Source organism: Oncorhynchus tshawytscha, linkage group LG11 (genome assembly GCF_018296145.1).
Source record: "Oncorhynchus tshawytscha isolate Ot180627B linkage group LG11, Otsh_v2.0, whole genome shotgun sequence".
Classification (NCBI taxonomy): Eukaryota; Metazoa; Chordata; class Actinopteri; order Salmoniformes; family Salmonidae; genus Oncorhynchus; species Oncorhynchus tshawytscha.
In genome coordinates this window covers 32,772,111-32,798,409 of record NC_056439.1, presented here as the reverse complement: position 1 = coordinate 32,798,409, position 26,299 = coordinate 32,772,111, and the positions used below count along the sequence as shown (strand labels likewise).

Sequence of the window (26,299 nt, the reverse complement as noted above, 5' to 3'; positions counted from 1 at the left end):
TTGGCCCTTGTAGGGGGCAGACGCAGACACAAACCAGACTGTGAGGCGAGGATGGACCCAATGACGGATGTGTAGAACCAAACCAGAATTGTCAGAGAGAGTTTGAGTTTTCTCACCTGGCGCAGATAGTACAATAAAGGTATGCAGATAGTATGAAAAAGGTATGACACATGCAACAGACATATCTCCACTTCCGCACCAACTGAACCTCAAGTATTTCATATTTATTAGGATCCCCAATTAGCTGCTACCAAGGTCCAAAAAGTAAACAACACAAGTAAAATGCATAATATACATAAATATACATAGCACTACATTTACATTACGATTTAGTCATTGAGGAGACGCTCCCATCCAGAGCGACCTACAGAGTGGATTCATCTTAAGATAGCAAGGCTGAGACAACTACATATCACAGTCGCATCCCAACCACGTATCACGTACATAATACAATACAAAATGCATACAAATGTCTGTGTCTCTTCACAGTCCACATCGTGCCGTAACGTGTTCTTTTATCTGTTTTTATAGCTAGCTAGAGTTACATTAGGTGGCAAATAGTTCCAATTAGTAATAGCTCTATTTAATACTGTGTGTTTCCCAGCCTCTGTTCTGGACCTGGGGACTGTGAAGAGACCTCTGTTTACATGTGTTGTGTTGTACCGATAAGTGTCCCAACTGCTTGAACAGACAGTTCGGTACCTTAAACACCACGCACAAATATAGTGATGCAGTCAATCTCTCCTCAATTTTGAGCCAGGAGAGATTGACCTACAGGTCATCAACATTCGCCCCCTGTGTACACAGTGGTGTAAAGTACATAAGTAAAAAATAATTCAAAGTACTACTTAAGTCATTTTTGGGGGTATCTGTACTTTATTATTAATATTTTTGACAACTTTTACTCTTACTCTGCTATATTCCTGAAGGAAATAATGTACCTTTTACTCCATACATTTTCCCTGACACCCAAAAGTACTCGTTACATTTTGAATGCTTAAAGGACAGGAAAATTATGAAATTCTCACACTTATCAAGAGAACATCCCTGGTCATCCCTACTTCCTCTGATCTGGCGGACTCACTAAACACAAATCATTTGTTTGTAAATGATTGTCTAAGTCTGGGAATGTTCCCTTGGCTAGCCATGAATAAAATAAAAACAAGAAAATCATGCCTTTTGTTTTGCTTAATATAAGGAATGTGAAATGATTTATACTTTTACTTTTGATACTTAATATATTTAAAACCAAATTCTTTTTAGACTTTTACTCAAGTAGTATTTTACTGGGTGACTTTCTCTTTTACTAGAGTCATTTTCTGTTAAGGTATTTTCACTTTAACTCAAGTATGAGAATTGAGTACTTTTTCCAGCACTGCGTGTACATCTAAGTGCAATACGTGCTGCTCTGTTTTGGACCAACTGCAATTTGCCTATATGTCCTCCTTTGCCGCACCTGACCACACAACTGGACAGTTGTCCAGGTGCAACAAAACTAGGGCCTGGTAGGACATGTCTGGTTGACTGAGATATCAAGAGAGCAGAGCAACGCCTTATCATGGACAGGCCTCTTTCCATTACAGTAACCATTGAGTCTATATGTTTTGACCTGATAGCTTGCTATCTAGGGTGACACCAAGCAGTTTAGTCTCTTCAACTTGCTCAATAACCACATTATTCAATAATAGATCCAGATGAGGTTTAGGGTTAGGCCAGTGAATTGTCACAAAAACATCTGCTTTTAGTTTTTTTGAATTTAGCACCAGCCTATTGCTAGTTACCTATTCTAAAACTGACTGGAGCTCTACGTTAAGGGTGGCAGTTATTTATTTTACAGTAGGCTCATTATATCACAAAATTATTCTCTGAATATCAAGTCATATGCAGTAGATCATGTCTTCCACATTAGCTTTATATATCCACTAGGGGGCAGACGGTCACTTCTTAAAAATGTCCAATGCTCTTGTGTGATCCAAACTATTTTGTGACCTGACGTGCCCATGTAGGCTATTATCTGTATACATTGATTAAATACTGTATAGGACAATCACAAACAAACAAGTTGTTTATGTATCTATAATACATGGCCCAAATAGACAGACATCATAGAGGGTGAAATGCGCTCCCAGAAATGTCCCCGTGGAATGATAATCTGCAGTCCCTCCTTCTCAGACGTCACAACTACCACTTACTATAAAGTATCAGTGAAATCACAGCGCGTCCATTGAGTACAAGACTCTGTTGCGCAAAGGGGACAGGAGCGTGAGGGAGAGCGGCACTGACCTTACACCAGCAAAAGTTGATGGAAAAGAAAAAATGCAATGGAGAAAGTACATTTTGTCATGATGAACGAATGACGAGGGAAAACGGAAGATGTCAAGGGTGTGACACAACATTTGAAGGAAGAATAGAAAGACGACAGATTGAGTGAAAAGGGGTCTCAGATAAGATAAAGATAATATTCAAGAATGATCTGGACTATTCTTGGAATGGACACCCGGATAGCACTCAGATGACACTAGCCCTATATTGACAAGATGGGTTTCCTCGGGGGAAAGGACTCATTGACCTCCTGAATGCAAAGAGAGAGAGGATAACATTTCATCTGGAATTTAGTCCAAATTATTTGGTGTCTTTTTCTGTTGCCCCTTTACCATACTTTCTTATATTTCATCAGCTTATTAGCTAAGCAAAGGCAGATAGAAATATGAATTTGGGTAAAGCACTTCTGTTTTTCCTCCTGTTGAACTGTGTGACCATGACTTTGTCACTATCCACTTGCACCACTGTGGACATAGACCACATAAAGAAAAAGAGAGTAGAGGCAATCCGAGGACAGATTCTCAGTAAACTTCGACTGACCAGCCCGCCGCAAACATTGGGTCCGAATCAGGTACCGTTTCAGGTGCTATCGCTCTATAACAGTACGAAGGAGCTGATCGAGGAGTTGGGGAGAGACAGACAGCAAAGTTGTGGACAGGATAACACGGAGACTGAATATTACGCCAAAGAGATTTACAAGTTCAATATGATTAATGGACCACCAGAAAACAGTAAGTGATTTTAATAATGTATCTATTATACGTGTTTTACGCATGAAGGCCACTTTTCTATCCATGCGCTTTGTTTGTTTTCTGAAATCATGATCCTACCAACAGCTGATCGTGTTGCCACGGTGGCTTCTATTCACAGGAGGTTGGTGGTACCTTAATTGAGGAGGACAGGGTCGTGGTAATGGCTGGAGCGGAATAGGTGAACTGGTATCAAATTAGGGCTGATCCCATTTAGTCAACTGGTCGATTGTTTGCTCCATTTATATATATATATAATATGGCACACGAGACACCTGTCTGATTCACTCCTGTCTGAGTAGACTAATCCAAAGACAGAGGCTGTGGGGATGGCCCACCAGTATCACCAGATTACCATTTACCATTAATTACCTTTTCGAATCTACAATGTTTGTTTGGTTACGGTCATTTTTGATAATGCATTCAATATATTATTATTACAGTCTTACGTTTGTCATTGTAATGGTGGAGACGTTGTTTGCAGAGTGCACAACCTAGGCTACACTTGTGGGGTAAAAGTTTTAGTTTATTTCATTCCATTTATTAGTTGTCATTTTATTCATTGTCTTTTGTTTGGAACTCTCCTGTCAATCTTGAGTAAGGACACGCACCTGATTAAGCAACTGGCCTGCACACAAATGTAGGCTTATAAATGTGCCCATTTGGGGATCTGATACTATTTCTGATTGTCTTAACTCACCATCATTGTGGAGCTTCTCAAAGTATTTTTTTCTTCGCCTCAAAAGGCAATTAAACGAAGCCAGTTTTTACATCCATTGACAATGACAATAGTTCCTCAACATAGCCTATTTGAAACATCTCTCCAGCTCGCTCCCTTTCAATTACCACTCAGCATGAAATGGATCATGCTCTGATCGGGTGGAAATATCGTTAAAAAAGGCCTACCTGATTACTTCTTATCCCTTGCGCAAACAGCCTACAGCTGTGTCTGTCTGGAGTTCACTGGCACAGCAAAACTCTTGAGGGCCCAGAATATTTTATACAATGTTGCAAGTTTGCTAACGCAAGTCAGGCTGGACACAAACGTTTTGATACACTGTTTCAAGTTCCTTGCAGACAGGCAATGCATAAGTGATTGATATGATATCAGGATATTTTCTACCTGCGGGCTGCAATGATTTTATTTGTTGGCTTTATGCCATTGCCAATATTTTTTTACATATTGGCAATGGCAATAGAAGTTACTTTAGATCTGTATCATTTTTATTTTGATAGAATTTTGATTAACCACATGACATTGATTTTGAGATATAAAGATTATTATAAATTAAATGAAACTGTTCCATGAAAATCTGGCACCAGATCAGTAGAAATGGTACGATAACTTGGCACTCCAAATGGAAAAGGTTTCTGACTGCTGGTGTAACCACATAACGGCAACTTCAAGAGCTTAATGGCAGAATCTGCGATGCCAGCATCAGCAAGCAGTGGGAGGAGGAGGAGGGTTGGTTCGGGTCGAAACAGGTTTTGTTCTTCTGGTTAAGCTATATCTTGATCTCTGGCTCCCTCTTTAGTAATTTGTGTGTCTTAATGTTCAAATACAGTGCTTAAAGCATCAGGAAAGTAGCCTACATATAGTTGATTTTATTCAAACATCTCATGCAGATGTAATATCAATCTCTGGTGGTTTTCCATATAAATAATTGAAACTAATAGAGGAGCATACCTCCCCAATAAATACAAATGTAGTATGAAAGATCAGTATAGCCTAAAGCAACTTTTTCATTGAGAACTGAAGAACTCATATAGCCAATGTATTACTCCCCTTTTCAAAATGTCATTCTTCTGACTCCCCTGCAGAGTTAAGCCCCCTGTGTCCAGTTTGTGTCAGTGTGCAATGCAAGCAGTGTCTGTGATTTATTTTATGGCATTCATACAACTGCGTTATTTATGTTCCATTTTCAGCTGAATTGATCTATAAAAGCACCCGTAGATCTGCAGCATAGGCTAATACCTACTGTAAAAACGTGAAGACAACGTTGACAAATTGTACTAATGAAATAACGCAAGAACACCCTTGCTCCACCTACAGAGGCATTGACCGACATAACGTTAACGCACGGTCGCATACCTGCGCAGTGGAAAGAGCGCGACAAACGGAGGGCAAAGCAAACAGTCTAATTGGCGTGAGCGCCATTCCTCCCTCATACCTCACATAAAAGCCATGGGAACTCCCAATAGCTGACCCAGCACACGACCGTCTGAGACATTCCATCAGAACACTTTTTTCAGGCACTCAGGCGATTTTAACATCCCTTCAACCACTGCACCAATTACAGTTTTTTTCCCCAACTCCAGATATTATTTGAGCATTGTTTTATCATGTATTGTGTTCACCTCACCACTGTTTTCTTTATTAGGACTATTGTAAAGTTCAAACATAGCTAATTCAGCTGCAAATTGGCTTGTGCACTAGAACAAAATTGCCTTGCTCATCCTAGTAGTAATTTCCTGTATAAAAGGACCACCATTGATTGTTCCAGTCTAATCGGAGTGAGAAGTTTATTGGACCATCTACCTCTTTTGCAGTGAATTGTCTCGAGGGGAATTATTTACTAAGTGGAAGACTTGGAGGTCTATTCACTGTTCAGATGCTGGATCATTGCATCATGTTACTTCTTTATAATCAACAGGTGTTTAAAGCTATTCAATGACATTGAACAGAGCTTCCTCTGGCAACAGCTCAAGCCCCTGTGTCAAATCTGTTTCCTGAGTGCTTCTGACTCTCAAAATAGTCACTACTACAACCATCTTGGTCAGAGGTAGCCAGGAGCCACAAAACAAACAGAGGTCTGGTGCGTGGGTTCTGGGCTGCATCATAGCCAGGAGCCCTAGTCACATCACTCTGTCATGACACTGTCATGATCAAAGTAAATAAACAGGGCATAGTGGCCACAGTTGTCACAAGGGCTGGCTCCAGGCATAAGCAACATAAGCGGTCGCTTAGGGCCCACGGCTGCTAGGGGGGCCCCGACCAACTTTTATTTTATTTATTTAAAAAAAAAAAAAAAAAAATATATATATATATATATATATATATATATATATATATATATATATATATAGTGACTCAGTCAGGGTCGAGTTCTCAACTAACAGTTGAGAGTTAATTTGGAAACATCTTTGGTGGGATATATTGTTTTTATGCAGATTTTTAAATATTCTAAGATCTGCATAAAAACAATGTATCCCACCAGAGTTGTGTTTCCATCAAATTGACTTTCTGCAGATAAATGGATGTGCGCGATGATGTAGTGCACATAACAAAATAACATCATATAGTGTGTGCCCCTCTGGTAATTTCACGTGCGCTCTAGCCAACAGAGCTATCTGCACACTGTTGGTTAGAGTGCACGTATAGGCTACATGATGACATTATATGGACAAAAGAGTGAGATTATTTTTATTTTTCAAAAGGCAGCCAAGCATTGATTATCATGTCACCAGGATAAGACCCTAGATATTTATTGGACACGAGCATCAAGCTCATCACATTGCACTTTCACCACCCTGCGAAGTTCATCATAACTCTAGTGGACCACACAACATGTCATGTTATCACATGACTCCAAGTTTACTTCGATATGATGGTTATTATTCATTTTTCCTTTATTTAACTAGGCAAGTCAGTTAAAGAACAAATTCTTATTTTCAATGACGGCTTAGGAACAGTGGGTTAACTGCCTTGTTCAGGGCCAGAACGACAGATTTTTACCTTGTCAGCTCAGGGATTCGATCTTGCAACCTTTCGGTTACAAGTCCAATGCTCTAACCACTAGGCTACCTGCCGCCCCATTATATAAATATTTGCGCATAAAAGTGTTTCAACCAACATTTCTCGCATAATTCATTATACAGACCCAAAGACATCTCACCTTGTCTAGCGTATTTTGTTTTGACAACATTTGGAAAGTTTACTGAAAAATTTTCTGTTTCCATCGGACCTGTCATTACATGATTTATCCGACATGTACTTTACTGGCATAAAAAGGTTGGATGGAAATCTGGTTACTGACAGTCACTCAATTAGCCATGTCACCTAATGATTTTTAGATTGGTAAATTAGTCTAGCCAGTTATCTAAATTTGTAGTCAGAGTGACTAACAAAATCAATCAGGGCCCCGGGCATGTGCCCTGCATGCCCAGTCGGTATTCAGCCATGATTACTATATCATTAACATGGCATAACATGGCCCCCAACCTAATCTTGTTTAGGGCCCCAAAGGCTAGAGCTGGCCCTGGTTGGCAATCATTGACCATTGAACAAGACTAATTCCATCAATCTCGTACATTTACCTAAATGTAGCCTACAATGCACTTTTCTGTCCCTGTTGTTTTTTCTTTGTTTAATCCTGTTCTTTGTTCATGTCCAGATACACCCTCTAGAGGAGACTGTAAGGGAGGGAGAGTGTTTGTCCCCTCAATAACAAGGCCTGAAGTGTTGACGAATAATCACCTTTCTCTTCCGTTCACTTGTCTATCACCACAGTAATACAGCAAGACATATTTTCATTCCATTTCCATAGTCTAATGGGTTTTACATACACTCTTTCAGGAAGGTGGGAATGTCTTGGATTATTGTCAGATTGGTGCTTTTTCACTCTTTTTATTATTCAGTTACAGGGCTGAGTGTAAGACGAAGAGACTTTTCCTCCCAGACTCATATGCTTTAATAACTAGAGTAATTTGCCAAAATACTCATGGTACCATTAGTTAGGTGTCTCTGAATATAAACAGTGTTTTCCAGTAAAGCTGTGGATAAGACAAGTGCAGATGGGAGCCATTTGGTGAACACTGGTAGAGGAGCCAAACTAATGCCACAAGGGCCAAGCTTCTCCATAATCCACAGCACCCAGTCCTAGGTTTGATTTGGGTACTGAACTCCAGTTGTACTCACTCCTCCACATATATTAGCACTCATTCACTGTCTTTGTTGACATTTGGCATAGTAAGTCTGTCCAAAGACTACCACTGAACCATCTAAGAATACCACACATTGGCTCTCATTGCTGCAAATTAGGCGGAGCCAGGTTTATTTAGAAGAAAAGCATGCAGTGAGTGTTTTGGCATAAGGCAATCATTGATTCAGCATTGGGAGGGAAGAAGAAAGATGTGGACCGGAGCTGAGAACAGCAGTGTTCCTGATATATGGAATTGTAGAAAGGTGACGTCATCCCAAGCAAACAGACTGCTCTGGTCCATTCCGAAAGACAGCCCCCCCCCCCCCATCCCCCATCCTTGATCAAGTGGAAAAAAGCTGTCTTACTTCAGCAGAGAGCTCCATCACATTATCTCATCTTAACAGTCAGCCACAGGGCTCCATGTGTAGAGACTTACTGTAGAGACTTACTCAGGACAGGAGTACTGGAAATGTCTTGGTCTGAGGAATGGCTTGGTCCACACTAGAGTGTTGTTTAAACGACAGTAGCACAAACAGGTGATCAGGGCAGGTATGTTTTTATTGACATGACCATTCATTCATATGTAATCATTTGTTTCGCAAAAGTGTGAATTGTAATTGGATTAGAATTTACTGCTCAAATTATAACGTTTATTCATCTGGAGATAGCTATATTATTTTATTGACATGTTAGATACAGATAAAACTGTTAGTTGAAAAATGCTATATGTGTGGCCTTTTGGATAAGCCAGATTCGTCTAATAACATTAGTTATTAGACATTAGAATACCAGCTTTTGCAGCGCCGTTGCCATTTTTCACTGGTAAACGAGGTCCAGACTCCTCAGCAGCTGGCCAGCACCTGCTTTCTATGCTTCCCATTTCCTTTGTTTACCTTCACATAGCTTTGGCGAGACTGACATCACGGCCGGCCCTTTGGGCACTGGGAACATGCTGATTGCTGGGAGTGTTTGATGGGAGCTTCTGTGTGATGTCACCTACCAGGGCAGGGAGAGGAGCTAGCGTGGTGGGGCATCCCAGACACAGGAAGCAATGAGGTGAGGGCGGAGGGGGGAAGGGGGCAGAGGGGGAACAGTGTCTGTCTAGGGTGGAAGCTTTATGAGAAGCTTTAGAACAGAGCTATTCTGTCCCTAGGTGCTCCTGTGTGGAAGATTTCACTACTATTGTAACCCTCGCCTAATATTCTTCTATTGACCAGGCAGGTTATTGATCTAGAACATTAATATATGGTCAACTGCTCAACATTTTGTCTACAAATACTCTGCTTTAAAGTTTCAAAGTTTATTTGCCACGTGCACAGGATACAACAGGTGTAAAACAGTACAGTGAAATTCTTACCTTGAGAGCTCTTTCCCAACAATGCAGTGACAATAGCAATAATAATATTGATAATAATAATAATATAGATAATAATAATATTAATAATAACAGGAAATATCACAACAAATAAAAGTAAGAATAAAAACCTACGATGAGCATTAAAGAACACCAGAATGGAAGTATATACACATGTCAGTGCCAGTACCTTATTCAATGTACAGGGCTACTCCTCAGCCCCACAGTCCATGGAAGTCATTGCAGACACACTGCCACATAAAAGAGAAAGGTTACAAAAAGCAGGACCCCATTTTCAGTCCCTTGGGAAAAGTGGGAGAGGTATTTGTACCACTTCATATGAAATGCCATGAAAACCTTGTATTTACATTGTAGTTACCGTGTAGATACACGGTTTTACATAGTGCTTAGTGTGTAGTACGTAACTGCGATACCTGTTTGTGGTTTGTGCCATTACACACAGGATTTATTACATGTATTATATTTGCAAACAAAGCCAAATTTGGACAGCTTTCTTTCACCACAAAAGTTACTATTTTCAACATATTCACAATGAATCTCAAAAGAAAGATGAACAACCTTGAGAAATGGGAAGGACTACAATATAATAAAAGTTTGTCACATAGACAAACTATTTTGAGGGGCCATAGAAGCTCTTTGGGACATTTTTTGGTTGCTTCAGATATGTTTCAGGTCAAGATCCCACTGATGTCAGCATGCTCACGCTGCTGGCCTTAGAACCAGATCTGATCATGGAGGGAAGAGAGACTGTAAATTAGTCTGCCGTGTATTTCACTCTAATTATGCTGGCAATCTCTTACACTCACAGCCATGGAACAAATTACCTTCAGACCCTTGGCAATAATAAGCCATAATGTGAAATCCACCTAAAACCATTGCAATGGGAAAAATGAGGTCATCCAAAAGGAAACCAAAGACTTGATTAGAATTTCAAATCTCCTCTTGAAGTGGGCCTTTCCACCTTCTGTGGGGGAGGCAGAGGGACATGGGAGAAGAGAGAGAAGGGGGGTAGTGAGACAGGCCAAGGGAGTACAGGACAGGTATTTGGCTAGGGGTGAAGAGTCTAAAGACTGAAAAGGTCACATGTAAATAGGGGGACTTAAAAATAAAATAGTTAATGGAAATATCAGATAAAGGCTAAACCGCTGTGAAATAGGATTATGGATCATAGGAAGTTTAGCTAGATGTGTGAGCTCACAATGCATTATACAAAAACATCCTTCTCCATTGTTATAAACATATCTAGAGTCATGTCAACCAAAGGTGCGATATCCTTGTTAACCAACACCAGTGAATCACAGGGTCTCTAATGAAGCTCAGGCTTGGGGGTTATAAATTAGCAATGGCTTGGCTTTAAATGAGTGTTTCCACTTGGCTCGTAAAACGCTTGCCGTGTGCTTGTTTTGCTCAGCGCTGCATGCGCTCGGCCTGTTAAAATAATAAACGATTCAATGGTATTAGGGTTGGAAAAAAAGAAAAGCTTCCTTGACTGGGCAGTGCAACAGGAAGTATTTCAGAAGGGGCCCATCGAGAAGTGTTCTGTGGCTGTTACTATAACTACTGTACTGTACTACTGTAGCTGAGTTCACGGTCTGCCTTTCACAACCACACCACACAGGTTGACAGGACTGGTTCCCCTTTCAATTGATGGTTAAAAGAACCTTAAGTTGTTTCTCTCAATTATACAATCAGCCCCCCTGACAAACAGTCACTGAAGGACTCTCTCCCTCACAAACAACACATTGATTGAGCTAGTGTTCTGTATCTACCTGCATGTGATTGCACATGTTGTGAGCTGAACTGAGCTAAACTGGTTGGTTGTTCTAGGGAACGCTTGGCTTCTGAACGAGCTCTGGAGCAGGAGGCAGGGAGGAGGAGCACACTGCCATCTCAGCCCAGCCTGTTCAGTTCCACCAACACATGGGACATTTGGTTTTCATTTCATGACTTCAACTTGTTGCTAACTCGGACTGCACAAAGCATAAACAGATGGCCCAAGGCTTCGTTTTATTCACTGGCAATGGTTGGAGAATGGTTAACTGTATTTTTTCTGTTGTAAAGGACATTCGTTTGGAATGTCGAACTATGAAATACAGAAGATATAGAGTTAAACTGAACAATTATTTACTTTCAAAACAGAGCTTAGGCCGTGTACCAAGAGTGAAGACTTTTGTCATAGTCCTGCTGTGTGGAAGCAGTGAGCATGGCATCATTAGAGTTGTGTTTTAAAGTGAGTCACTTTGTCTCTGTGTCCTGCCCTGCAGATGACCTTCCCTACTGCCCCAAGGGCATCACTTCCAAGGTATTCCGCTTCAACGTTTCCGCCATGGAGAAGAACTCCACCAACCTCTTCAGAGCAGAGTTCCGAGCCCTTCGTGTCCCCAACTCCAGTGCCAAGAGGAACGAGCAGCGGATTGAGCTCTACCAGGTGTGTGAACGTACTATTCCATTCCCACTGTACTCATGAATGTGGGGTGTGTAGTGATCCAATTCTCTCATACAAGCTTCAAAAGGTTCTGAAATTACAGGAGCTCGTCCCTTTAAATGAAGGCAAGGTTAAAGCTAAATTAAACACTATGATGGAAAATTAAGTGGGGGGTGGTCAATGTTTTGACCCCTAGTTGCACCACACTTTCCCAAACCATCTTGCTGTTCAATGTGTAAATGTATGTTTTTTAATCTGTAGCGCTTTGTGTTTGTTGTGAATGTGTCTGCAACCTCGTGTACTGCTATTTTGGCCAGGTATCTCTTGTAAAATAGATTGTTAATCTCACTGAGACTAACCTGGTAAAATAAAGGAAGAATAATACAGAAACAAAATATGTCTCAATACACATGGGACAGTGAAGTCAGTCTACATGGAAAGAAGAAAACATTTATATCAGGGCCCCTAACTCCCCCTGTCTTTAAGTGATTATCATTATTCCATGTGCCTCAAGTCAAGTACATTTGCACACAATTCATGGCGTGCTACAGCAGACTCTGAGAAACTCTAGATTACCATTTTGCAATCGCTCCTTTCACAGCTGTCAATCTCAGAGCTTTTGTCCAACCACCCTTTTTTTCAGTTAGATGTTTTCAACAAGAGATTCAGACATCTGCACCTGTATTTTTTAGGAGGTGTGTATGTGTTTGAATGGTGTGTGTGTATGTGTGTGTCCGTGGATTGTATGTGGGTGGGGTGGATGGGATGTATTTTTGTTTCCTCATTAATCTCCCGTGAGAGACTGGGAGCTGTGATCAGGTTCCAAACTTTCCTGCCAGGGAGACGAGCGTCTCCAGCCTGCATACCGCCTCGGAGGCAAGCTACTCTCTGGCCAGGCCAAGCTCCGCTCAGACTGGCTGTCAGGTCCCCAGATTGTTTCCAGGAGCCCAGAGGAGATAGAGGCAGGGTCAGCCGCTGCACTGGGGGAGTAAATAGAGCTGCTCGCCCCCACACATTAGCCGGGAGCTGATTGGCAGGCCCTGGCGCTGGCCGTGCTCTCTTGCTGGGTCCCCTGTTCCCACAGGAAGCCGGATTAGAAGCTGACAATTTTCAGGAACCTGTCTATCTAGCCTGCTGTGGTGCTGAGCCCCCCACTTCACTGGCCTCTCTCTGGAGATAACACTTATCGTTCACAGAAACCTTAGGCGTTATTTAAAGTGTGGATCCCTAAATCCTATGCCTTAGGGCTGAATTAAATCCGTATCGCAGAAGATCGCCGCTTAAAATATAAAAGTAATTTCCAATTGAACAGACATATGTACTGTTTACCATTTTTTAAAAATTACTATTATTATTTATATATTTATTATCAAGGGGTGCTGCAGCACTCTCAGCACCTCTACTTCCCATGGCTATGTTGCTTTTACATTTCAATCTAGCTATAACGCGGATTATTCGCAATACGGATTGAATCCAGCCCTTAGTCCGGCAATTTGAGACAAAGTATACGCCCATGCTGGTATACAGCACATAATCAGAGACACTCAGAGATCTGAAGCAATGGCGGCTCTAGCAACATTTGCAGTACCTCATCCTGACTAGACCAGTGTTAGGAAATTAAAAATGTTGCGAGCCCAATTGAAGTTTGAAGTGCAGATGGAGGGACAGCCAGGTTCTTCATTGGCAGTAGGGTTACACACAGGCATTAACTTGCAAAATGGGGATATCAACACAGGGAGTCACTTTTTCCATGAGGAGAAGACGTTTGGCCCAGGGCATCCTGGAGCGTCTGGCTCAGACAGCGCTGGCTGGGTTGCCGTCTGGTGTGTGTGGGTGTGTGTGGGAGAGAGAGTATATGCAGCTGGGTCACTCTCTTACCTCTGGCTGGCAGATTCTGCGGCCAGACGACCACATAGCTAAGCAGCGCTACATCGGGGGCAAGAACGTCCTGACCAAAGGAACGCCAGAGTGGGTCTCCTTCGATGTCACAGACACAGTCAGGGAATGGCTTATGTACCGAGGTGAGTGGGCCAAAGCCCTAAAGTTCCCGGTCTCATACCATGTGTTGCATATCAAAGCACGAGCCAAAAGGTATTTGGAAACTCAATTTCATTTGGACAAAGGAAAATGGCCTCAAGGAAAATACCACTTCCTCATATTGCCTTGCTCTCTTCTTCCCCTCAGAGACCAACCTGGGCCTGGAGATCAGTGTGCACTGCCCCTGCCACACCTTCAACACCAACGGTGACATTATCGAAAACGTTAATGAGGTGCTACAAGTCAAGTTCAAAGGTAAAATGAAATGAGGTGCTGCATTTAAGAAACCAACCATTTCTGATTCCTCCCTTTTGGCTTTTCCACTGCTCATCACAGCCCATCTTTCTATCTGAATGAGCTCTGATTTAGAAAAAGACCAGTGAACATGGGCCTCAATGGTTGATACTTATATGGCTTTCTTTTATGAAGATGATGGTTTTCCTCTCAGAGAATGAGGTGAGAGAAAGGGAGTGAGAAAGGAAAAGAGATGAAAGAGATAAAAGAGGACTAGAGAGGAAAGAAAGAGGAGAGAAAGAGGGAGAGAGCAGATCATGGGAATACAATTGGTCTGGTATCTCACTTAGCATTGGGGCCTCCGGGTCCCTAGTCCTGGGAACGCTCCCCTGACTGGCTTGGCCATAAAGAATGTGCTACCACGGCACTCAGACGCTTGGCCCCGAATTAAAGAGGGGCTCCAAATCCACCGGCAAGGTCTCTCCTGAGATCTCTACTGCTTTTGCTATCAGGGGCAGATTGGATGAGCAGACACTAACTAACCCAGGGGGAGGACAGAGGGACCAGCTCTGGTGGAGGAGGAAGAGTGAGAGCAGAGAGGAGGAGGAGTGGGGCTGAGTGGGTGATGCCTGAAGTCCAGCCTCTTACCAGTGGAGACAATGCTTTTAAGACATTACAGAAAGTACTATGACAAAAACAGCCGTGGTGAATTCTAATTCTGTATAACTGGCTCAGACGTACACTATGATACCCCATTCCTGAGCAGAGGGGCAGGGTTCTCAAATCAAATTTTATTAGTCACATGCGCCGAATACAACAGGTGTAGACCTTACAGTGAAATTCTTACTTAATGGCCCCTAACTAACAAAAACACAAATAAGAATAAGAAATAAAAGTAACAAGTAATTAAAGAGCAGCAGTAAAATAACAATAGCGAGACTACAAGGGGGTACCGGTACAGAGTCAATGTGCGGGGGCACCGGTTAGTTGAGGTAATATGTACATGTAGGTAGAGTTATTAAAGTGACTATGCATAGATGATAACAGAGAGTAGCAACGGTGTAAAAGAGAGAGGGGGCAATGCAAATAGTCTCGGTAGCCATTTGATTAGGTGTTCAGGAGTCGTATGGCTTGTGGGTAGAAGCTGTTAAGAAGCCTTTTGGACCTAGACCTGGCGCTCCGGTACCGCTTGCCGTGCGGTAGCAGAGAGAACAGTCTATGACTAGGGTGGCTGGAGTCTTTGACAATTTTTAGGGCTTTTCTCTGACACCGCCTGGTATAGAGGTCCTGGATAGCAGGAAGCTTGGCCCCAGTGATGTACTGGGACGTTCGCACTACCCTCTGTAGTGCCTTGTTGTCGGAGGCCGAGCAGTGACACAACCAGTCAGGATGCTCTCGGTGGTGCAGCTGTAGAACCTTTTGAGGATCTGAGGACATATGCCAAATCTTTTCAGTCTCCTGAGGGGGAATAGGTTTTGTCGTGCCCTCTTCACAACTGTCTTGGTGTGTTTGGACGATGTTAGTTTGTTGGTGAAGTGGACACCAAGGAACTTGAAGCTTTCAACCTGCTCCACTGCAGCCCCGTTAATGAGAATGGGGGCATGCTTGGTCCTCTTTTTCCTGTAGTCCACAATCATCTCCTTTGTCTTGATCACGTTGAGGGATAGGTTGTTGTCCTGGCACCACAGGGCCAGGTCTCTGACCTTTTCCCTATAGGCTGTCTCGTCATTGTCTGTGATCAGGCCTACCACTGTAGTCGGCAAACTTAATGATGGGTGTTTGAGTCATGCCTGGCCATGCAGTCATAACAGGGAGTACAGGAGGGGACTGAGCACGTACCCCTGAGGGGGCCCTGTGTTGAGGATCAGTGTGGCAAATGTGTTACCTACCCTTACCACCTGGGGGCGGCCCGTCAGGAAGTCCAAGATTCAGTTGCAGAGGGAGGTGTTTAGACCCAGAATCCTTAGCTTATTGATGAGCTTTGAGGGCACTATGGTGTTGAACGCTGAGCTGTAGTCAATGAATAGCATTCTCACATAGGTGTTCCTTTTGTCCAGGTGGGAAAGGGCAGTGTAGAGTGTGATTGAGACTGCATCATCTGTGGATCTGTTGGGGCGGTATGCAAATTTGAGTGCGTCTTGGGTTTCTGGGACAATGGTGCTTATGTGAGCCATGAACAGCCTTTCAAAGCACTTCGCGGCTACAGACGTGAGTGACACGGGTCGGTAGTCATTTAGGCAGGTTACCTTAGTGTTCTTGGGCACAGGAACTATGGTGGTCTGCTTAAAACATGTTGGTATTACAGACTCGGACAGGGAGAGATTGAAAATGTCAGTGAAGACACTTGCCAGTTGGTCACCGCATGCTCGCAGTACACGTCTTGGTAATCCGTCTGGCCCTGCGGCCTTGTGAATTTTGACCTGTTTAAAGGTCTTACACACATTGGCTGCGGAGAGCGTGATCACATTCTTCCGGAACAGCTGGTGCTCTCACGCATGTTTCAGTGTTATTTGCCTCGAAGCAAGCATAGAAGTAGTTTAGCTCGTCTTGTAGGCTCGTGTCACTGGGCAGCTCTCGGCTGTGCTTCCCCTTGTAGTCTAATGGTTTGCAAGCCCTGCCACATCCGACGAGCATCAGATCGGGTGTAGTACGATTCAATCTTAGTCCTGTATTGGCGCTTTGCCTGTTTGATGGTTTGCTGTTAGCACAGCAAAATTTCTTACACGCTTCCGGGTTAGAGTCCCGCTCCTTGAAAGTGGCAGCTCTAGCCTTTAGCTCAGTGCGGATGTTGCCTGTAATCCATGGCTTCTTGGTTCTTGGTTGTGATACAGTATGTACATACGGTCACTGTGGGGACGACATCATCGATGCACTTATTGATGAAGCCAATGACTGATGTGGTATACTCCTCAATGCCATCGGAGGAAACCCGGAGCATATTCCAGTCTGTGCTGGCCAAACAATTCTGTTGAAATACTTGGGCCTACATTTGAATTGACCTGAACTTTGTTTTCTAATGGACTAGGACTGCACTTCAGCTTGATTTACTAAATCTATCCCTTTTTTTCCCTATGGAATGGTCTACGTAGTTTAATCCGCTAATGACACCTCTGTACTAACGCTGATGTCCCTGTGTCTTCCTCCTGTAGGTGTGGAGGGTGACTACGATGAGAGCCGCTGGGACCTGGGCAGACTGAAGAAGCAGAAGGAGCAGCTCTTCCCTCATCTCATCCTCATGATGCTGCCCCCTCATAGGATAGACGCCCAGTCCTCATCCCGCAGACGCAAGAGAGCCCTGGACACCAACTACTGCTTCTCGTTCGTAACTAACCACCTCACTCTTCTTATTCAATCACTAAGTTACTGTGCAAAATCAACCTGTGAAATCATAGCTGAAAACAACAACAATTTGAGTGCATGTCATATATTTAGATGAACACCAAATATAACTGCAGGATGAGTAGCCACATTTTTGTCCAATAGATAAATAGTCCCTGGTTATTCCTGTAAGCAACACAGTAGGTCAAGTTGGATCTCAAATGGTAATGGTGGCTTCTCTCGTTTGTAATTCATTTGGCAGAGGAGCGTAGGAATAAGCCGGTTAATTTGCTGTCAGATAGTCTGTAGCATGGCAGAGGCATTAGCAACCTGATACAAGTCAAGATCTGTCCCTGTACGATAGCTGCCGCTCTCCCCTCTCTTACATGCTGTCCCCTCTTCTCCACTCTGGAATCTCTCTGTCAGTCTCACTGACAACAGTAAGACACCTGGGCTGCCTCCAAGAGGGAAATGAGGACACACCTTCCAGTGGAATTTGTGGTCTTCTTAGGGCTCAGTCAGACTGCATGCATGTAGTGAAATGTACACAAACTAGAAATAGAGCATTTCTCCTTCAGGTGAGGTATTTCATTGCTTCATAAAGATCTCTCTCTCCTGCCTACTGTAGTAACTATGAGGAGAACTGCTGTGTACGACCCCTCTACATTGACTTCCGCCAGCACCTGGGCTGGAGGTGGATCCATGAGCCTAAGGGATACTACGCTAACTTCTGCTCCGGGCCCTGCCCTTACTTACGGAGCGCAGACACCACACACAGCTCGGTAAGACACGGCTTGTACACCAGTAATGCACTCATTACCCTGTGTTAAGTATTATTACCACTAAATGACACAATGGAATGCAGGCACTTACAAACATGTACTGTATGTTGGCACACCTAAACAGACAACACCCACCTACACAATCTGATAGCCTGAGGTTTCCCAGGCCAATATGAACAAATACCAACCCATCATCACATTGCTTAGTATTAAGGCTCTATTCAATCAGATCCGCTTTAGCTGACATCTGCATAACGGTTGTTTTGGTGTTGTCGGAGGTGGAACTGTGTTAGTGCTGTCAAATCCACAAGAGTCGCACTGGAACGTGACATGGAATGTAAACCTAACTTAGGCTGATATAAATCTGCATTTATTCATTGAATGATTTAATTATTTCTATATAGCCTACACATTTTCATTCTGAACTTCTAATGCGAGTGTGACGGTGTGATAATGATCAAGAGCAGCTGCTTACCGATTTGAAAGCGCCAACTCTGTTCCACCTCCGACACCGCCAAAACAGCAGCTATGCGGGTGTTGCCTATCACCGGTTAACGCTTGATCTGATTGAAGGTCTAACTTCAAAATCAAACTTGTTTTTCATCCAAATGAAATGAAAGGGAATAACAATTATTTTTGTAGTGATTGTACCTGGCCTGATGTCCCCTCCCTTCCTCCATCCCTCTGTAGATGCTGAGTCTGTACAACACCCTGAACCCTGAGGCGTCTGCCTCTCCCTGCTGTGTGCCTCAGGACCTGGAGCCCCTCACCATCCTCTACTACGTGGGCCGCACGCCCAAGGTGGAGCAGCTCTCCAACATGATCGTCAAGTCCTGCAAGTGTAGCTAAGGGCCCCGGGCCCAGCACACTGGGATCTGACAGGGCCACACACGGCACTACACCGAGGGAGGGGAAGGGGAGGGTGGTATGCTGTCTGTCCCACCACCAAGAGTACACCTGTCCACTCTCAACACTCTCCCCCCTCCTTAGTCGAGCCCACACAGAGGCCCTGCAGAGAGAGGCGCAGCCCACCACTCTACCCACAATTCCCAGGCTGTGTGCCCAAATTACTTTCAAACATCACTCCAGACCCAGCAGTCTCAACAGAACTTTATTGGCCTTTTACAATGTTTTTTTTCTTCTCAATGTCAAGTGTCTTCCATTATTTTTTTTGTCAATATTTTCGGCCTTCTGAACTGCCTTTAGCTTTGTGCCATATGACCATGGGCATTCAAAGCCAACCTCTGTATGCTCAGAGGAAAATAACTGACGTAAGCTGTTCTAGCCATGACCACTGCCTACTCAAGGACATACAGTAGTTGCAGTCAAAAAGAGAGACCCACTGAGAACCTGGATTTACAGTGCAAATTAATCAAAGCGGCTAAAGCAAAAGCTCTGTCAGACTTTTGTTTCCTAAAGAGAACCATCCTTTTTAATGGAGGGCTGTCACAAAGCCTTGACGCACAGGACAAACAGACTGTCCAAGCTGGAAACTAGCGCAGCGTGCACCACATTTCCCTACACTGGTTAATCTAGGACAGATGCTGATGGACTCTAATAATCTTAGGAAAAATACAAAATGCTGGAAAACAACCTTTATTCAACAAAGTATCTTTATGGTTATGTTTACCTCTGTTATGCAACAGAATCATGTTTTCTGGATTTATTTTCTTAAATGAAGCTGACTTTTCTGTTGTACAAGACAATGTATGTCACTAGGTGAACACTTCACTAGATCACAAACTGTAAAAGTTTATTGCTATTACTCTTAAACACTTTTTTAAATTAAAAATGGTCTTGGACGAACAGATGTATATATTTTTTCAAAATCTTTAGATAATCATCATTTGTGGGTATCAGTATAAATTATGCATTTTTGCCCAGCTCAACCGCTATCCATATTGAGATCCTAGTGATGAAGAGCCAGATTCAATCAGATCATCTTTAGCCAAAATCCGCAGAGATGATGTTTTGACGTGTCGGAGGTGGAACTAGGTTAAAGCGCTCAAATCCACAACGGCTCCTGGCATTATACCTAGAGTGGACATTGCCATTGGCTGCATGGAGTCGCATTGAAATGATTCCCATGCAGCGTTGTTTACAAGTTCAAACACTGGAATGTGAGATTTAGTCTACACCTCGATTAGGCTGACAGAAATCCTCATTTTGTTGAATGATTTTCAATTTGAACGTCACTATTTCTATATTGAGTACACTTTCTCATCCTGAACTTCTAATGGGAGTGGGACGGGTTTGGCTTTGTGAAAATCACCACAAGAGCAGCTGCTCACCGATTTGACAGCTCAATGCAGTTTCACTCCCGAGCCCGCCACAACATCAGCTATGCTGGTGTCGGCTAACGCCAGTTAACGCTGGATCTGATTGAACTAGGCCCTAGTTCACTTTGAGGTGCAGGAAACTGATTTGATTGACAACCTTTAAATAAATAAAAAATATATACAATGCAACAATTTACAGTACATATAGACGACACTGGCTGCTACTGATATTAATGGTCTTGCTTGCAAATGGTCACTGATGTTTCCCAAAGTTTGGCCCTCACAATACAGCAGTTGGGGAGACACATGCAAAAGGCTAACACACTAACTCATTATTCCCTTTCAATAATACATGACCCAACCCACTGCTGCATATGTTCTTCCCCAGTTTGTACTCAATAACAGCATGCTGGCACACACTCTTAGACAAAAGGGTTCTTCAGCTGTCCCCATAGCAGAACCCTTTGAATAACCTTTTTGGGTTCCAGGTAGAACCCTCTGTGGAAAGGAGGGTTGAGTATGTTTACTATACAAAAGATGGCATTGCATAGGTAGACCCCTTCATCACCATGCTCTGAGCACAGGGGCCATGAGACACGTTCAATAGCTTTTTCCCTCAAGTTGTAAAAGAGCACACACTACAAATGGACAACATTGTCATTGCATTACAGTCCGAAACGACTGATTACAAGGTATTGTAACATACAATTGCGTTAAAAACATTACTGTGCAGGTCTAACAGTATACTGCACATTACTAAGCCAGAGCGCACAAAGAATGGCAGTATAACAGATGTACACCTTGTTACAGTTCATAGTGGGAAAAGTCTGGTATATAATGTTACTGTAGAGTATAGACAAACAAGGGAGTGCAAACATGAGAACTGTAACGGCAACAATACAACTCATGCAAGTGTCCTGCTAGCCAATGTAACAAGTCTTCACAAAGAGAGAGGAAACCCATCAGTATACATAAACAAGGACCAAAAATAACTGGATTGGCAACCGTTTGTGATACTCTCTGATAAATTCATTCATGAGAGAATGGGATGGTTGGTTCCCAAGCACAACATCAAGCCTGCCTCACCAGACAACACTTCCTTTACTTGCTCATTTCTCAGTAAAACAAGATCATTGAGACAATCTCTAAAATATTGGTCAATTGCAGTTTCTCCCTTGTACCCAAACTTCCCTACACCACAAACATGTCTTTAAAATGAGACAGAAGGGGGTGATAAAGCACATCTCTCTGCCTGTACAGTAATTGCTATAATGTACTAAGACTATACTCTGAGCTACAGTGATAGTGCCCATGGGGCCTCTGGTGGGAACCAGCTGTTGCTGGGTATCTGTCACTGAAGTCTTTCCATGGCATAGACACAGACAGACAGCATGGGGAGAATGAGGGATGACAACTGCTGCGATAGGGTTATGGAGTTGGGGCTGTGGGGGGGTGGGGTGATACAGAAAGCCACTGGAAAGTCTTGGCCTGTGCAACAGATCCCGACCTGCGTCAGGCCCAGGGATTCCTGAAAGGGCAGGCTATCCTCTTGCATGTCTCCTTCATATAGAAGCAGTAACAGGGCCTGGTGTGTGTCAGACATACAGTCACAGCAGCGGGATCCTTAAGTTGTTTCCTACCCAGCATGCACCTGTGGTCACATGCAGAGACACCTCTGTCGGCAAGATGGTGTGCCATAGCTCCCGTCCTTTCTCTGGTTATCTCGCTGTCATCTGAGCTTGGACCCCTGTCCCTGAAACAGTTTGCTGTACCCAGAAAGACCTGCAGAGGAAAGAAGATAACTAAGATTAATAAAATAACTACATTGGGTGAACATCGAATCTTGTGCATTCAGGGCCCGAATCTTCAGTGTGCAGTAGTTAGAAACAGGTCAGGGCAGAAGCTGGGGAAGAAAGTATGCCATAGTGCTGACTGGTGTATCTTACACTTTTAAAACAAAGAGCATTTAGGGTCAATGCCAAATACAAATAGTGTGAGGAGTTGAGCCAAACTTTAAAAGTTCTATGTGGAATTTTATTTTGCTAATGGTTGCAAAATTATGCTAGAGCAGGGGTTTTCAACCTGGGGGTCTGCGGAGGTACTCCAACGGGTCTGCAATTTTTTTGTATTATTATCTTTTGGGAGAAAAAAAATTAGTTGGGATCTTTTTGTGTGTGAAAAACAAGAATTTCATGAATATCGCAGGCTGCAACAGAATACCATCATGGATATACTTTTTATGTCCCTGCGTCCAGTATGAAGGAAGTCAGAGGTAGTTTCACGTGCATACGCTAACTAGCGTTAACGTAATGACTGCCAGCAGAATACAACCCTGGATCCCACTGCTGGCTTGCCTCTGAAGTTAAGCAGGGTTGGTCCTGGATGGGACACCAGATGCTGCTGGAAGTGATGTTGGAGTGCCAGTAGGAGGCACTCTTTCCTCTGGTCTAAAAACAAATATCCCAATGCCCCAGGGCAGTGATTGGGGTCATTGCCCTGTGCAGGGTGCTGTCTTTTGGATGGGATGTTAAACGGGTGTCCTGACTCTGCGGTCACTAAAGATCCCATGGCACTTATCGTAGGGGTGCTAACCCTGGTATCCGGGCTAAATTTCCAATCTGACCCGCATACCATCATGGCTTAATCATCCCCAGCTTCCAATTGGAAAAACAGTCTCAATTTTAAATGACCAAAACCAGATAGAAAGAATGCAGAAAAGATATTGAACTATATACAGAGTATCCTGAAAATATACAGACCCTTTTACTTTTCCACATTTTGTTACATTACAGTCTTATTCTAAAATGGATTATATTGTTTGCCCCCCCCCTCCCCCTCATATCAACCTACACGCAATATTCCATAATGACAAACAAAAAAAGTTTTTTTCTTTTGCAAGCAAATATATATATATATATATTCAATTGAAGTCAACCACTCCACAAATGTCTTGTTAAACTATAGTTTTGGCAAGTCGGTTAGGACATCTACTTTGTGCATGACAAGGAATTTTTCCAACAATTGTTTGCAGACAGATCATTTCACTGTATCACAATGTCTGTGGGTCAGAAGTTTACATACACTAAGTTGACTGTGCCTTTAAACAGCTTGGAAAATTCCAGAAAATGATGTCATGGCTTTACAAGCTTCTAATAGGCTAATTGACATCATTTATGTCAATTGGAGGTGTACCCGTGGATGTATTTCAAGGCCTACCTTCAAACTCAGTGCCTCTTTGCTTGACATCATGGGAAAATCAAAAGAAATCAGCCAAGACCTCAGAAAAACAATTGTACACCTCCACAAGTCTGGTTCATCCTTGGGAGCAATTTACAAATGCCTGAAGGTACCACGTTCATCTTTCTGAACAATAGTACGCAAGCATAAACGCCATGGGACCATGCAGCCGTCATACCGCTCAGGAAGGAGACGTGTTCCGTCTCCTAGAGATGAACGTATTTTGTGCGAAAAGTGCAAATCAATCCCAGAACAGCAGCAAAGGACTTTGTGAAGATGCTGGAGAAAACAGGTACAAAAGTATTTATGTCCAAGTAAAACGAGTCCTATATTGACAACCTGAAAGGCCGCTCAGCAAGGAAAAAGCCACTGCTCCAAAACCACCATAAAAAAGCCAGACTACGGTTTGCAACTGCACATAGGGACAAAGACCATACTTTTTTGAGAAATGTCCTCTGATCTGATGAAACAAAAAATAGAACTGTTGGCCATAATGACCATTGTTATGTTTGGAGGAAAAAGGGGGGGACTTGCAAGCCAAAGAACACCATCCCAACTGTGAAGCAAGGGGGTGGCAGCATCATGCTGTGGGGGTGCTTTGCTGCAGGAGGGACTGGTGCACTTCACAAAATGGATGGCAGCATGAGGAAGAAAAATGATGTGGATATATTGAAGCAACATCTCAAGACATCAGTCAGGAAGTTAAAGCTTGGTCACAAATGGGTCTTCCAAATGGACAATGACCCTAAGCATACAGTGCCTTGCGAAAGTATTCGGCCCCCTTGAACTTTGCGACCTTTTGCCACATTTCAGGCTTCAAACATAAAGATATAAAACTGTATTTTTTTGTGAAGAATCAACAACAAGTGGGACACAATCATGAAGTGGAACGACATTTATTGGATATTTCAAACTTTTTTAACAAATCAAAAACTGAAAAATTGGGCGTGCAAAATTATTCAGCCCCTTTACTTTCAGTGCAGCAAACTCTCTCCAGAAGTTCAGTGAGGATCTCTGAATGATCCAATGTTGACCTAAATGACTAATGATGATAAATACAATCCACCTGTGTGTAATCAAGTCTCCATATAAATGCACCTGCACTGTGATAGTCTCAGAGGTCCGTTAAAAGCGCAGAGAGCATCATGAAGAACAAGGTCCTTCCTAACTAAAATCAAATGTTATTAGTCACATGCGCTGAATACAACAGGTGTAGACCTTACAGTGCAATGCATAATTACAAGCCCCTAACCAACAATGCAGTATAAAAAATATGAATAAGAAATAAGTTACAAGTAGTTGAAGAGCAGCAGTAAAATAACAATAGCGAATCTATATACAGGGTGTACCGGTACAGAGTCAATGTGCGGCGGCCCCGCATAGTCCAGGTAATTGAGGTAATATGTACATGTCGGTAGAGTTATTAAAGTGACTATGCATAGTTAATAACGGAGTAGCAGCGGCGTAAAATAGGGGTGGGGGGCAATGCAAATAGCCTGGGTAGCCATTTGATTAGATGTTCAGGGGTTTTATGGCTTGGTATTTTATTAGGGTCCCAAAAGCAGCAGCTACTCTTCCTGGGGTCCACACAAAACATAAGACATAATACAGAACATTATTAGACAAGAACAGCTCAAGGACATAACTACATACATTTAAAAAAAAGGCATACGTAGCCTACATATCAATGCATACACACAAACTATCTAGGTCAAATAGGGGAGAGGTGTTGTCCCGTGAGATGTTGCTTTATCTGTTTTTTGAAACCAGGTTTGCAGTTTATTTGAGCAATATGAGATGGAAGGAAGTTCCATGCAATAAGGGCTCTATATAATACTGTACATTTCCTTGAATTTGTTCTGGATTTGGGGACTATGAAATGACCCCTGGTGGCATTAGTGTTTGTTTCATGGCTGTGTGTAAGTTGACTATGCAAACAATTTGGGATTTAACACAATGTATCGTATAAAAATAAGAAGTGACGCAGTCAGTCTCTCCTCAACTCTTAGCCAAGAGAGACTGGCATGCATAGTATTTATATCAGCCTTCCGATTACAATTAAGAGCAAAACGTGCCGCTCTGTCCTGGGCCAGCTGCCACTTAACTAGGTCTTTCCTTGCAGCACTGGACCACACAATAATCAAGATTAGACTAAACTAGAGCCTGCAGAACTTGCTTTTAGGATTGTGGTGTCAAAAAAGCAAGAGCATCTCTTTATTACGGCTAGACCTCTCCCCATCTTTGCAACCACTGAATCTATATGTTTTGACCATGACAGTTTACAATCTAAGGTAACGCCAAGTAATTTAGTCTCCTGAACTTGTTCAACTGCCACACCATTCATTACCAAATTCAGCTGAGGTCGAGCACTTAAGGAATGATTTGTACCAAATACAATGCTCTTAGTTTTAGAGATGTTCAGGACCAGTTTATTATTGGCCACCCATTCCAAAACAAACAGACTGCAACTCTTTGTTAAGGGTTTCAGTGACTTAATTAGCTGTGGTTGCTGATGCGTATATGGTTGAATCATCAGCATACATGGACACACATGCTTTGTTTAATGCCAGTGGCAGGTCATTGGTAAAAATAGAAAAGAGTAGAGGACCTAGAGAGGTG

General features: G+C 42.8%; 2 protein-coding genes across 5 annotated transcripts in view; one reads left to right on the top strand and one right to left on the bottom strand.

Moving 5' to 3' along the window:
* The first annotated feature begins 2,232 nt into the window (after positions 1-2,232).
* Positions 2,233-19,970, top strand: LOC112233166 (transforming growth factor beta-3 proprotein-like). The gene is made up of 7 exons (XM_024400602.2): positions 2,233-3,053; positions 11,633-11,796; positions 13,685-13,814; positions 13,978-14,085; positions 17,214-17,382; positions 18,011-18,164; positions 18,855-19,970. The coding sequence occupies exons 1-7, from the start codon at positions 2,708-2,710 to the stop codon at positions 19,011-19,013; spliced, it is 1,230 nt and encodes a 409-aa protein (XP_024256370.1). The 5' UTR covers positions 2,233-2,707; the 3' UTR covers positions 19,014-19,970.
* ttll5 (tubulin tyrosine ligase-like family, member 5) overlaps positions 19,748-26,299 on the bottom strand; it is a 101,992-nt gene continuing 95,440 nt past the window's right edge. For all 4 annotated transcript variants that reach the window (XM_024400597.2, XM_024400598.2, XM_024400599.2 and 1 more), the window contains one exon: positions 19,748-22,225. In XM_024400597.2, coding sequence (XP_024256365.1) covers positions 22,173-22,225 — 53 coding nt within the window. In that variant the 3' untranslated portion in view covers positions 19,748-22,172. The remainder of the gene's footprint in view (positions 22,226-26,299) is intronic.